The sequence below is a fragment of the Sarcophilus harrisii genome, chromosome 1 (genome assembly GCF_902635505.1).
Source record: "Sarcophilus harrisii chromosome 1, mSarHar1.11, whole genome shotgun sequence".
NCBI lineage: Eukaryota > Metazoa > Chordata > Mammalia > Dasyuromorphia > Dasyuridae > Sarcophilus > Sarcophilus harrisii.
The window spans coordinates 428,916,488-428,931,160 of NC_045426.1; the positions used below are offsets into that span (position 1 = coordinate 428,916,488).

The following is a 14,673-nucleotide window of genomic DNA, read 5'->3' on the forward strand; positions in this document are numbered from 1 at the left end:
ACATCTGGAACTTCCTCCAAAAAAAAAAACAAACAGCAATAACAACAGATCTGTGATTAGATAAATCACATTCTGATTTTGTTTATGTTTAATCAGCTGAAATCTATTAGTATCAGCTAAATCTATTAGTATCCTTCTTTCTATTAATACTCTTCTGAAAATGAGTCTATCAATCAGGGACATAAAGGCTATTATATAGCAGCTACTTCTGTATTTATTCACAAAGTCATAGAATAGTGTCTAATTCACAGATAGGAATGACCTTATTTGTCACAATTCAAATAATTTGTGCTAACTAGAAACACAGGTTTGATATTTATGGATCTTTTGCATTTAAATGCAATAGTATTACATTAACATTTTTTGAAAGTTTTAATAACTATGTACACATACTTAATCTTATTTGGATGATTTTACTTTGTATCTTCCTATCAGATCATATTCATTAAACAAGTTTGGACCTGGTACATACATATAAAAGAAGCATATATTGTATTTAATTGCAGCATTTAAATTGTGCCAGAATTAAAATTGTACCTGGTCTTCTATGTTCTACTGCCATTGAAGTTGTTTTATCCTTGTTAAATGTTATATTGTTTTTCATGATATTGCCAATCATTAAGTATTGTTGATCATGATATTTTTTTTCACATTATACCTCAATCTCCTTACTCTTCTAATAGAAATACTATCTTAAAGTCATAAAATTATACAATGGCAGAAAAAGAGATGTAAAAGGATCACAGTGTCATCCCTTTGCCTTCACACTAGTGAATTGTTAAGTTTTCAGGACAAATCTGTTTCTCTTGGTGAAGATCTCTATCGTGTTAGAGACTTAACCCATTCAATATCTTTAGTTCTAGAGGAATCTTCATTTTCACTAGTTGATGTTAGCCTTATACCACTTCTGATCACAACACCTCTACAACTTAAGTTTCATAAGTTGGTCTTGCTGAAAAAGGCCATGGTCTGGTAGTGAGTCCTCTGGACTAGAAGAGTCCTTAAATGGTCACCTGTTGGATCTGTACCTGCAGTCTTTTTGCACAAACTACAAAAGTCACATGTTGACCACAGAGAGACCTAAAAAAGTAGAATTTTAACCTATTACTCATATTTTAAATTACTCTAACTATGAAGAAATTCCTTTTTGAGCCCAATTGGGATTTCTCATGCTTTTTATCTGTTTTGTCTTCTTTCAGAGGTGAAGAGTACCTGAGTATCAGCTTTCATACACACACATATGTATCTGTATTTAAAAACATTTATATACTTTCAAAATCTTTGGCTAAAGAGCCTATTTCTCTTAGCTTTTCTCCTCACTGGACCTATTTTCTAGGACCTTTATAATTTTCGCCATCTTTCTAAGAGTTTTGTAATGTACAGTGTAATATGATTTCCAAGCCCTTATATCTAGTATATGTTCTTTTTAATATGTCCTAGTACCAGAGTGCTTTATGAAAGGATCTGGATTAACATTGTACAAATCTGTGACTCAATACAGTTTAGTAATGTGAATTCCATAGGAGAAATGTTAGGTGACCAATGACATGTTATCTTCCAGAAATAGTTAAATAACTTTATATTTGGAATAAAAAGTCAAAAGATATTGTGGCAGTGAGAAGACAATTAGAAATTTTCCTGCTGACTCTTTTAATCACTTAGTGTGTTATAAGAAATCAAATAAATGTGAATAAATAAAAACTTTAATATAAATAAGATTATTGTAATTATCAGAGAACCTGGACAAGGGAATACAGAGCTATCTTTGAAGTTAGGAAGGCCTGAGTTTAGCTCTTGACACATATTGACTGTGATTCTTAGCAAGTCTCTTGACCTCTTTGTACTCTGGGCAACTCTCTAAACCCAAGTTGTAGAGAAGGTATCATCCTGCATTGGCAGAGGGAGTTTTCCCCCCTTTTCCCAAATCATTGAGAAATGGAGTAGGAGTGAAGGGAAAGATGGAGAACAGTATTGGGGGAATATGTGTTTCTCTACATGGAGGTATGGGGAATGATTGTTAGGTGGAGCCCACAGAATTATTCTGTAACAGAACAAAATATTGGTAGATAGGATGGAATTATATCTGAATGAACAAAGACATATATTAAGAATAACTTCTCATTTGTCCAGGCTAGAGACACTGGAACATTTGTCCATTTTTGTATAAAAGTATAGATTGTCTCTCAAATACTTTGATATGAAGACTGCCCTGTACCAACTATGAGGCAGAGACTTTAACTACACAGTCTCTCCAGATGCACCATATCCTACTTCCAACCCTTACTAACCTTTGACGAGTCATTTAACTTTTCTCTATGCCTTAGTTCCCTCATCTGTAAAATGACATAGTCAGATTTAATAATCTCTAAGGCCTTCCAGCTTTAAAGGTGATCTCTGATCTGTATTCCCATCAGTCTCACAGAAATCCATTTTAAAAGGAGTCTTTTAAGAGAAAGAACATCTTTTAACAAGATATTTTGTTATATGATTTCTCTCCCTTTTCCGATCCCCATGATTTTCATCAATATAGTAAAATGGCCAAACTGGAGGAACTGGAAGAAATCGATATCAGTGGGAACAAATTGAAAGCCATTCCAACCACTATCATGAATTGTCGACGAATGCATACTGTGATCGCTCACTCTAACTCCATCGAAGTCTTCCCTGAAGTCATGCAACTAACAGAAATCAAGGTATGCCTTCTGGTCCCTTAAATGATAGATTTCAGGGGCAGCTAGGTGGCGCAGTGGATAGGAGCACCAGCCCTGAAGTCAGGAGGACCTGAGTTCAAATTTGATCTCAGACACTTGACACTTCCTGTGATCCTGGGCAAGTCACTTAACCCCAATTGCCTCAACAAAAAGCAAAAAAAAACAAAACAAAAAAACCCTAAATAAATAAACAAACACAAATAAATATGTAGATAAATAGATGGTAGATTTCAAGAAATGAAAAATGAATTTCTTTCCTCATTCTTCATCCATTACATGTGTTTTGAAATTTGGTTTTTTTGATTTACTTTGAATGAAGAAAAATTATATAGCTCTCTATGGTTGTAGCTAATATGGAAAGAACACTGGATTAAAAGTTGGGAGAACTGATTTAAACTCTGGCTTTTCTGTGATTTGAGGCAAATTATTTAGCCAAGTGTGTTGATTTCTCCATTTGTAAACTGAGATAATAGCTACTCTTAAAGTTGTTATAAAAATCAAGTAAGATAGTAAATATTAAAGTGTTTTGAAAAGCAAGTATTTATCATTCTAAAGGAGGCTCTCCATCACAGAAGGACATAGAGCATAAATATAAGGAAAAGAAAAAGATATTTTAGAAAACTGGTTTTTGATTTTCAACTTCATGTGATCTTTTGAAAAATGCCTCACTTCTCAGGTTTCATTTTTCTTCTTTGTCTTTAAAATAAGAAAGTTATCCTAGATAATAATCACTAATGTCTCTTCCAGCTATGAAATTTACTCTTATTTCCTTTTTAACTTATCTATACTAAAATTTACTGTTTGATAAAAATTGCTGGGAAAATTGGAAACTAATATGGCAGAAACTAGGCATTGATCCATACTTAACGCCGTACACCAAGATAAGGTCAAAATGGGTTCATGACCTAGGCATAAAGAATGAAATTATTAATAAATTAGAGGAACACAGGATAGTTTACCTCTCAGACCTGTGGAAGGGGAAGGTCTTTATGACCAAAGAAGAACTAGAGATCATTACTGATCACAAAATAGAAAATTTCGATTATACCAAACTGAAAAGTTTTTGTACAAATAAAACTAATGCAGACAAGATTAGAAGGGAAGCAATAAACTGGGAAAATATTTTTACAGTCAAAGGTTCTGATAAAGGCCTTTTCCAAAATATATAGAGAATTAACTCTAATTTATAAAAAATCAAGCCATTCTCCAATTGAAAAATGGTCAAAGGATATGAACAGACAATTCTCAGATGAAGAAATTGAAACTATTTCTAGTCATATGAAAAGATGCTCCAAGTCATTATTAATCAGAGAAATGCAAATTAAGACAACTCTAAGATACCACTACACACCTGTCAGATTGGCTAAGATGACAGGAAAAAATAATGATGATTGTTGGAGGGGATGTGGGAAAACTGGGACATTGATTCATTGTTGGTGGAGTTGTGAACGAATCCAACCATTTTGGAGAGTAGTTTGGAACTATGCTCAAAAAGTTATCAAACTGTGCATACCCTTTGATCCAGCAGTGTTACTACTGGGATTATATCCCAAAGAGATTATAAAGAAGGGAAAGGGACCTGTATGTGCACGAATGTTTGTGGCAGCCCTTTTTGTAGTGGCTAGAAACTGGAAACTGAATGGATGTCCATCAGTTGGAGAATGGCTGAATAAATTGTGGTATATGAATATTATGGAATATTACTGTTCTGTAAGAAATGACCAACAGGATGATTTCAGAAAGGCCTGGAGAGACTTACACGAACTGATGCTGAGTGAAATGAGCAGGACCAGGAGATCATTATATACTTCAACAACAATACTATATGATGACCAGTTCTGATGGATCAGGCCATCCTCAGCAACGAGATCAACCAAATCATTTCTAATGGAGCAGTAATGAACTGAACTAGCTATGCCCAGAAAAAGAACTCTGGGAGATGACTAAAAACCATTACATTGAATTCCCAATCCCTATATTTATGCACACCTGCATTTTTGATTTCCTTCACAAGCTAATTGTACAATATTTCAGAGTCTGATTCTTTTTCTACAGCAAAATAACGTTTTGGTCAGGTATACTTATTGTGTATCTAATTTATATTTTAATATATTTAACATCTACTGGTCATCCTGCCATCTAGGGGAGGTGGTGGTGGGGGGGGGGTAAGAGGTGAAAAATTGGAACAAGAGGTTTGGCAATGGTTAATGCTGTAAAATTACCCATGTATATATCATGTAAATAAAAGGCTTGTACTATCTGAACCTCAAGATAATAGGATTGCCTTATTTGTCCAATAGCAGTAAAAACTTTTATTCACCTAGCATGTGTTAAAATCCTGTGTAGAGAATGCACACCTCTCTTTTAGAAGAAGAGATTGAGGCACTTAGAGATTCAGTGACTTGGTCTAAGTTCTTTTCCTAGGTAAAGAGTATTGTTCTACTTTATAGAATCATAGATTTAACACTGAGAGACCTTTAGGGACATCTAGTTGGACTTCTCCCACCTATCATTCCAATTTACAGATGAAGAAATTGAAGTCCAGAGAAATTATGACTGACTCAAGAAAATAAGAGAAAAGACAGAAAGAGGTATGATTAAAACACAGGTCCCTTAAATACAATTTTATCTCTTTACAATACTTTTATATTTTTCTGTGAGTTTAATTTTATTTAAATAAATTTTTTTAATATGTTTTGTTTTCACATCTTCATTGTTTCCAGGTATAACCTCCACCCTTTGCTAGCCATTGAGCTGTCCTTATAACAAAGAGTTAAATAAGAAAGCAGTAAGGAAAAGCAGAAAAACACAGTCATTTAACAAATCAGTCCTATCAGATGCCATATGCAGTTCTTTTCTCCCATACTTCCCTAGCTCTGCAAAGAGGGAAGGGAGTTGCAATTTCCCAAAACTTCTCTAGGCTAGCATTGCTGTTTTAAAGCCCATTTTTATTATTTGTTTTTTTTTTTCTTTCTTTTTTTTATTATTATACTTTTTATTGACAGAGCCCATGGGTAATTTTTTTACAACATTATCCCTTGCACTCACTTCTGGTTCTGACTTTTCCCTTTCCTCTCTCCACCCCCTCCCCCAGATGGCAAGCAGTCCTATACATGTTAAATATGTCACAATATATCCTAGATACAATATATGTGTGCAGAACCGAACAGTTCTCTTGTTACACAAGAAGAATTGGATTCAGAAGGTATAAATAACCTGGGAAGAAAAACAAAAATGCAAACAGTTCACACTCATTTCCCAGTGTTCCTTCTCTGGGTGTTACCGATTCTATCCATCATTGATCAATTGAAACTGAATTAGATCTTCTCTTTGTCAAAGAAATCCACTTCCATCAGAATACATCTTCACACAGTATTGTTGTTGAAGTATATAATGATCTCCTGGTTCTGCTTATTTCACTTAGCATCAGTTCATGTAAGTCTCGCCAATCCTCTCTGTATTCATCCTGCTGGTCATTTCTTACAGAGCAATAATATTCCATAACATTCATATACCACAATTTACCCAAACATTCTCCAATTGAAGGGCATCCATTCATTTTCCATTTTCTAGCCACTACAAACAGGGCTGCCCCAAACATTTTGGCACATACAGATCCCTTTCCCTTCTTTAGTATCTCTTTGGGGTATAAGCCCAGTAGTAGCGCTGCTGGGTCAAAGGGTATGGACAGTTTGATAACTTTTTGGGCATAATTCCAGATTACTCTCCAGAATGGTTGGATTCGTTCACAACTCCACCAACAATGCATCAGTGTCCCAGTTTTCCTGCATCCCCTCCAACATTCATCAATATTTTTTCCTGTCATCTTAGCCAATCTGACAGGTGTGTAGTGGTATCTCAGAGTTGTCTTAATTTGCATTTCTCTGATCAATAGTGATTTGGAACTTTTATTATTTGTTTAAAGAATACCCCCAGTTTAATTATGCAAATATTCTTTTATGTATGATTTTTTCTTTTTAATCATGAGGAGGGAAAAAGATTTTCCCAATAAAAGTTCTATATGGTAGAGTTTAATAATACTGATTTTTAAAATAAATATCATTATTGCATTTATATAAAAGTCTCTTATGAAACTTTAAAAATTCACTTTCAGCAGCTACAAAGTGACTACTCAATACAAGCCTCTGATGTGGAACAACTGTTCTTGGCTGAAACTTAGCAAAGCTCAGGAAACTGAGGCTTGCAGCAAATTGTTTTCCCTCTTTGACAGAGGAAGGAGCCTGACAACTAAGTTTTTCAGGGATTCCATCTTTCTGTGTGACTATTGAACTCTATATCGTAAAGCAATTGTTATATTGTTATTTATAGGCTGCCCAAGAGGATACCAAACACAGAAATGAAAAAGAAGTTTCAAGATTAACCTGTTTTTTTAGACATTGTTACCTTGGCTCACCTTTAACATTATAACTACAGTTACTTTTTGTTCATATTTTAATAAATAGGCTTTTTTTTATTTTTTTAAGGGACTTCATTAGAAAATATATCCAGTAATCCTTTACAGTTTTTTTAGACCTGACTTTATCTGGAAAAGCTTGAAACCTGACAATTTATAAATTCCTTAGGGCCATATTCCTCTCAGCCTCTTGTCCTCAATATCTCCCCTGGCTTTCCCATTATGTGCTTTCCGGTTTTTTTTCTATTCATTTTAAATTATGCTTCTTATGATAGTAGATGCAGAGTTGGAAGAAACCTAAAAGGTCACCTAGGCCCAGCTCTTCATTTTATAGATGAAATAAGTGACTAATTGAATGGAGGACTTTATTTTTAAAATATCTAAATTGGTATTGTAATAGCTCTTCTTTTAAACTGATGGTGTTTTTAAAGTAACAAGTATAGGCATGGTTATTTAGATCATTCAGAGATAAATTATTTGTGAAAACTAGTTCCTGGATCTCAAGGAGTCCTTTTCAAGTAGCAGATATGCTTATGAGATATTGCCTTATAAACTATGCTCTAAAAGCCTATTTGTATTTTGTTTTTGTTTTTATTGTAAGAAATTGGATTCCTTCTCTCTCCTACATTGGCTTTTACAGACCTGCACAGTAATAGTCTTAGGTGAGAGTCTCGCCTCTCTGCTCAGGCCCTTTTGGAAACTACTGAATGAAAGGGGCCCTTCCTGTGTTATAATTAAACCTTAGTTACTCTGTCAAGGAGAGAATTGGTCTTGGTATATGTAAACTTGTGTCTAAGCCTTGTCCTGAAGTTTGTTTTCTCCATGAATGGTATTTAGCAGATGAGTAGCCATGGATAACAGAACAGCATCAGGGTCTACGTGCTTCAAAAAAAGAAAAAAAAAAAAATTAAATTATAACCAACAATGGCCACCTCTATGTCTTTTGAAGTATTGCTTTTACAGTAGAATGCCGACTTTCCAGTACCAAGATTCTTCATTATTGCTGCCAAAATACTAATGTGTCCTAGTTCTATTTGGGTTATAAATGTAGTTTAAGCAACAGAAAGAAATGGTGGCTTATATAGTGGACAAAATGTCTTATTTAAACTTCAAGAGTACATTCACAACTTTAAAAATGCAGTTTCTCTGGCTTTATTATTTAATTACAAGATTCTGTAGTACTTTTTAACATGTTCAAGTTCCTCAAAAGAAATTTCTCTTTCTTATTCTTCTGTTATTCTTACTCCCTTCTTTCCGTAACAGAACAGACCCATCTCCAGGAGGGGCTTGAATTCAGAATCTCAGGGTGTAGCTAGGGCAGAAAGGAAAGATTTCTCTGCTTGGGCTGCATTTACCTCTTAAGAACAGTGGCCATGGAGGAAGCTGAAGGTCATTTAGAACTGAGTACCTTTTGTTTTTTCTCTGAAGTAGGATGAAAAAGAAGATCTGAGTCATAAACACACAGACAAAAGACATGGTTGTAAAAGGTGTTAATTCATGGGAAATAGGGTAATAGATGGGGTAGAAGGGAGCCCCCTTTTGTGGAAGCTTCTCTGATGAGGGTTGCGGGTCAATCAAGGTATCAGTTTCACTGAAGACCTAGCTCAGTCAATCATAATGACAACAAAACTTCACATTTATGTAAGTTCTTAAAGTTTGAAAAACACTTTCTCATGACATAACTATGAGACAGATATACCTGATTTGCAGATGAGTAAATTGAGGCACTGAAGGCCTGAATGGCTTGCTGCATTTGCCTAACTAATAACTGCCTGAGATTGGATTAATATCCAGGTCCCCAAATTCTTTTAAGTCCAACACTATCTGCACTGCTCCCAGCTTCCTTTGTAAAGTTAATTCTCTTTAGTACTATTCAGATAAGTGTTTGCCTCTCATGTGTTTACCATGTGCAAGGTATTTTGCAACAGGAATGAAATATGAAGACTCTGACCTCAAGAAACTTAGTCTAATAAAGTGCTCAATGCTTGGTGCAGAATCACAACACATTTACAAATAAATCTTATGCTAGACAATGTGATAGGGACAAATGAAAGACACAGTATTTGAGCTGCCTGTTAAAGAAAAAAGTTCCAGAGAGAGATCAGTGAGTCATTTTCATTGGAGATGGCTGTTCCGAATGAAATGAATGCCACAGATACTAATCTCCTAATTATAAGGCACTGTCCTGTGGCATGTTCTGGTAATGCAGATGCAATGAAGAATTATAAAAATCTCCTTGATTTCCAGATCTTTATAGGAGGAGACTGGAAAGTAACTATTAGTCAAGTTTATTTGGAATTCATAGTGTTCCAAATGAAATAGAAATGTGTCCCCAACTTGTCACAAGGGATTAGAATATTGTACTTAGAGGTAGGAAGATTTGAATTTAAATACCACCTCTGATACTAATTAATTCTATGGCTATAGTCAAGTCATTCACTTAACACATCTATGATTAGAAAGGATAATAATACCTGTGAGAAGCCACATGGCTTTTTTGAATAGAGAGCTACCCTTATAATCAGGCAGAACTAGGCTTTATAAGCCCTGCCTTTGGCACATATTTGTCTATGACCCTGGTCCAAGCAAATCACCTCTTCATTCCCCTGGTAATTAAGTTGTTGGACAATTGCCATTGAGAAAAAGAGCAGAGAGAGGGGGAATTTTCCTCACTATGTAGCTGCCTACACTAATGAAATCATAGATCTAAACAAATTTAATAGCTAAAGTAACTGTGGCCTCAGAGAACCCAGGAAGGCTGGCCTCAAGTGTCATCTCTGACATCTGCTGACTATGGAACCCTGAGCAATTCATTGAACTTTTCAGTACCCAAGCTGCTTTTTAAAAGTATAAATTGTACAGTTCACTTGTTAGTCTCCCTTACTGGTGGAAAGTTTCTTCACCAGGCATTCCTTAACTCTAAAAGCTGAAGTGTAGTATACAAAAGAAAATTATTTGTAAAAGGCTTAGGATACAGTGGGGGAAGTAACTTGATTCTGGCTAGTCTCTAGCCACTGTGCTCTCTACCTCTTCATAGGAAGACTTTAAAGATCAAAAGTCTTGAGCTGTAGTCTCCTTCACTTATCTAATCTTTGATTAAAATGATTGGGTGAAAAGACCCAATTTTATGAATTTCCTGCATGGTATGTGCTAAATATGATTAAAAATAATTGTGGTACTTGCTTAACTTACATTGAATTGCTTGCTGTCTTAGGGAGAGGAGGGAGAGAATTTTGGAACACAAGGATTTTGCAAAGATTTTTCTATCTTTACATATATTTGGAAAAATAAAGTAGTATCAGAATAGTTGTATTCAACCATCAACAAAATAATTGATACAACATATTTGAAGTTGTGGGATCTGCAAATTCAGTATATGTATTTTTGTAAAATAATAAGACATTTTTAAAATCAAAATTCCTAAATTATAAGGGAACGGATTCTGCTAGTGAGATACAAGTAGATAAATCTGGTCCTAAGAATTGATGTTCATGCCTCAGTTTATACAATAGATGTGTTGTTGAAAAATGGCATGTGAAAGGAATATTTTTAAAGCAGATCATTTTTAGCTTACTAGGTGAGCTCACTACCTCAAAGAATCCTAAAGTCAATCCTTTGATTTTTTTTTCTTTCTCATTTTTAAATTGCTTTATATTTTGTTATTTATTTAATATTTTCCCCAGTTACATTTAAAACAATTTTTTGTTTGTTTTTTAAAACGTGAGTTACAGATTCTCTCCCTTATCCCCACCCCGAACCCCCATTAAGAAACTGCATATGAAGTTATAAAAAAAACATTTCCATATAAGTTTTATTTTTAAAGAAAATATTGTTTTTGTTGTTTTTTCTGAATGCATCTTGCTCATCATTTCCTATAGCACAATAATAATATTCCATAACAATCACATAACACAATTTATTCAGCTATTCCCCAATTGATGAGCATCCCTTTGATATCAATTTTTTTACTCTGAGACTTGCTACAAATATTTTTGTACATATAAGGTCCTTTAGCTTCTTTTTAAAAATTCACGCTTCTTTTTAAAAATCTCTTTTGGTATTCATTCTTGGTACTGGTATTATTAGGTCAAAGGAGATGCATAAATTTATAGCCCTTTCGGCATAGATCTTTTGATCATTTATCAATTGGCGCATGGCTCTTATTTTTTATTAATTTGACTCAGTTCCCTCTGTGCTTGAGAAATAAGACCTTATCAGAGAAATTTGCTTCAAAATTCTTTTTACAATTACTTTTACTAACTTGTATGTCCCCCCTCCCCTCCATTTATTCTATTTTTTTCTTTCCTTTCACCCTGCCCATCCTCAAAAGAGTTTTGCCACTGACTTTTATGCCCTCTCTTTTATCACTCTCCCTCATTCCCATATCCTGTTCCCTTCCTATTTTCCTGCAAGGTAAGATAGATTTCTAAACTCATATTGAGTGTGTATTTCCTTTTTGAGCTAATTCTGATGAGAGTAAAGTTCACTCACTCCCCTTCTCTTCTTCCTCTTCCTCTCTACTGTAAAAGCTTTTTTCTTCCCTCTTTTTTATGGCAGATAATTTATACTATTCCACTTTTCTCTTTCACTTTCTTGTAGTACATTTCTCTTTCCTCTCTTAATTTCATCATTTTTTTTTAGATATTTTACCTTCATACTCAACTCATACCTGTGCCCTCTATCTATATATATTCTTTCAAACTGTCATAAAGTTCTAATGAGTTACAAGTTATCATCTTTCCATATAGGAATGCAAACAGATAAACCTTATTAAGTCCCTTATATCATTTCCTGATTACTTCCCATTGCTTCTCCCGAGTCCTCTATTTGAAAAGTCAGCTTTTCTGTTCAGCTCTGGTCTTTAATCACAAATGTTTGAAAATCCTCCATTTCATTGAATGATCACCTTTTCCTCTGAAAAGTTATACTCAGTTTTGCTGGGTAGGTGATTCTTGGTTATAATTCTAGTTCTATGCTCTCTGGAATATAATATTCCAAGCCTTCTGGTTCTTTAATGTAAAAGCTGCTAAATATTATATTATCTTGACTCTGGCTCCACTATACTTGAATTGTTTCTTTCTAGATGCTTGCAATCTTTTCTCATTGACCTGAAAGTTCTGGAATTTGGCTATAATATTCCTGGGGAGTTTTCATTCTTTCAGGAGGTGATTGGTGGATTCTTTCAATTTCAACTTTATCCTCTGTTTCTAAAATATCAGGGCAGTTTTCTTTGATAATTTCTTGAAAGATGATGTCCAGGATCTTTTTTTTTTATTATGACTTTGAAGTGGATTAATAATTTTAAAATTCTCTCTCCTGGATCTGTTTTCCAGGTTAGTTGTTTTTGCAGTAAGACAGTTCATTTTTTTTTTTTTTTGGTTGTGCTTTGTTATATTTTTATTTCTCATAAAGTCATTAACTTCCATTTGCTCAATTCTAATTTTTAAGGAATTATTTTTCCCAGTCAGTTTTTGTACCTCCTTTCCCAATTGGCCAATTTTGCTTTTTAAGGTATCCTTCTCATTACTTTTTGTATTTCCTTTTGCACCTCTCTCAGTTCTTTTCTTAGTTTTTCCTTTATCTCTTTTACTTGATTTTCAAAATCTCTTTTGAGCTCTTCCATGGCCTGAGCCCAATTCTCCTTTTTTTTGGAGGCTTTGGATATAGGAGCTTTGATATCTTCCTAGTGTGTGTTTTCATCTTCCTTGTCACCATTAGTAACTTTCTGTAGTCAGAAACTTTTTTTTTGTTTTCTGCTCCCTTTTCCTAGCCTGTTACTTGGCTTTTAACTCTGAGTAGGGCTCTGTTTCCAGGGTGAAGAGTGTACTGTCCCATGCTTCAGGGGGTTTGTGCAGCAGCTTTCAGAAATCTTTTTAGGAACCTGACCACAGGCCCTTAGTGTGCCATAGTGGTGCATCTTGCTTTGCTGACCCTAGAGCTGGGGTTGAGGCCGGGCCTTTACTGGGGTTGCCATTGGGCTCCCATCCTGGTACCACAGGCCTTTCCTACTGACCTTCTAAGTCCTCTTTTGTGTCTCTGGGCTGAGAGATCTGGAAGCCACCAGCATTGCTGCCAATTCTGGGGATGGTGCTGTGCTGGCTCAGCCTGCACCAGGAATGTATATTGACTTCCCACCCTGGTGTCACAGGCCTTTTTTTGCTGACCTTCAAAGTTGCCTTTAGCTAGATGATGTTCTACTCTGTTTTTTGGGGTGTTGAATTGCTCTAAAATTTGTTTAGAGTCATTATTTGAAGGAATTGGGAGAGGTTGAGTGAGTTCCTCCCTTTACTTCCATCATTTTGGCTCAAGTCAGTCCTTTTATAAAGTGAGAAATCTTAATGTAACATGTTAATCAGTAGCTTCCATTTGATTACCCAATAATGAAGATTTTTCACTTTTATTATTTTAAAGATTATGTCTTTAAAATCTACTTGAAGAGAATGATGTAAAGGAAAGGAAAATATGGTTTATAAGCAATTAAAGGCTCTTCCATCACAACATTCTTTATGTTCATGCAGATTAAGATTCATTTGAATTTTTAACAATTATGAAGGAGTATTGACAAAAAAAATAGGACTCCATTTTTTTGCCTTGTGAATGACTTATTATAAATTCAGTATGAGTCAAAAGTGTAACGTGACAACCAGAAAAAAATAATTTTATACTAATCACTAAAATGGAAATGAATTCAGGACCAGGGAGACAACAGTACCACTCTAACCAGTAAGACCATATTTGAAGCATCATGTTCAGGTTATACTAAATATGTCTCAAGAAAAGGGAGCCAGGGTGGTAAAGGGCCTCAAGTTTAGGCCTTGGAGTATTAGGTGAAGCAATTGGTGACATTTAGTTTGGAGAAGAGAAGATTTAGGAGGAATGTCATAATTGTTGTCATTTCAGTCATATCCGACTCTTTGTAATCCCATTGGGGTTTTCTTGGCAAAAATACTGGAACAGTTTGCCATTTCCTTCTGAGACAAACAGGGTTAAGTAACTTGTTTAGGGTCCCATAGCCAGTAAATATCTGAGGCTGGATTTGAACTCAGGAAGCTCTCTATCTGTCCCTTGCTCTACCTTGCTACCCAGAGTGATCGTTACTTTCATGAATTTGAAGGACTGTCATGTGGAATAGAGAGGGATTTTTTTCTTTTCTACTTTGCTCCAGAAGGCAGAACTAACTAATAAGTAAAAGAGAGAAAATGCAGAAAGTCAAAGATTTTATGGAAGGAAGGATTTTGTAACAAACAGAGTTATCTAAAATTGGAATGAGTTTCATAAAATGGTGGTGGCTTCCCCTTTGCAAGAACTCTTTTAAACAAAGGTGGAAAGATCACTTATTGACTGTCTTGCCTTTTTATCCTTGTCTTGGATATGTGTATCTATATCTGTGTCTGGATGGACAAATATACAAATACACATATACATACATATGTATGTGCCATCCTTCAAACACCTCCCAGTTTTTCAACTTGCTCATTTCCTTCACCCCTCTTCAATTGCTCATAGAGATAATCATTAATCATGTTCTCAATGTTGTCATCATCCACA

General features: G+C 34.9%; 1 protein-coding gene across 1 annotated transcript in view; it reads left to right on the plus strand.

The window, feature by feature from the left end:
- The window catches only part of PHLPP1 (PH domain and leucine rich repeat protein phosphatase 1), a 288,192-nt gene that overhangs the window by 235,368 nt on the left and 38,151 nt on the right, over nt 1–14,673 (plus strand). The window contains exon 12 of the mRNA XM_023495940.2: nt 2,531–2,693. Within this exon, the coding sequence (XP_023351708.2) occupies nt 2,531–2,693 (163 nt within the window). The remainder of the gene's footprint in view (nt 1–2,530; nt 2,694–14,673) is intronic.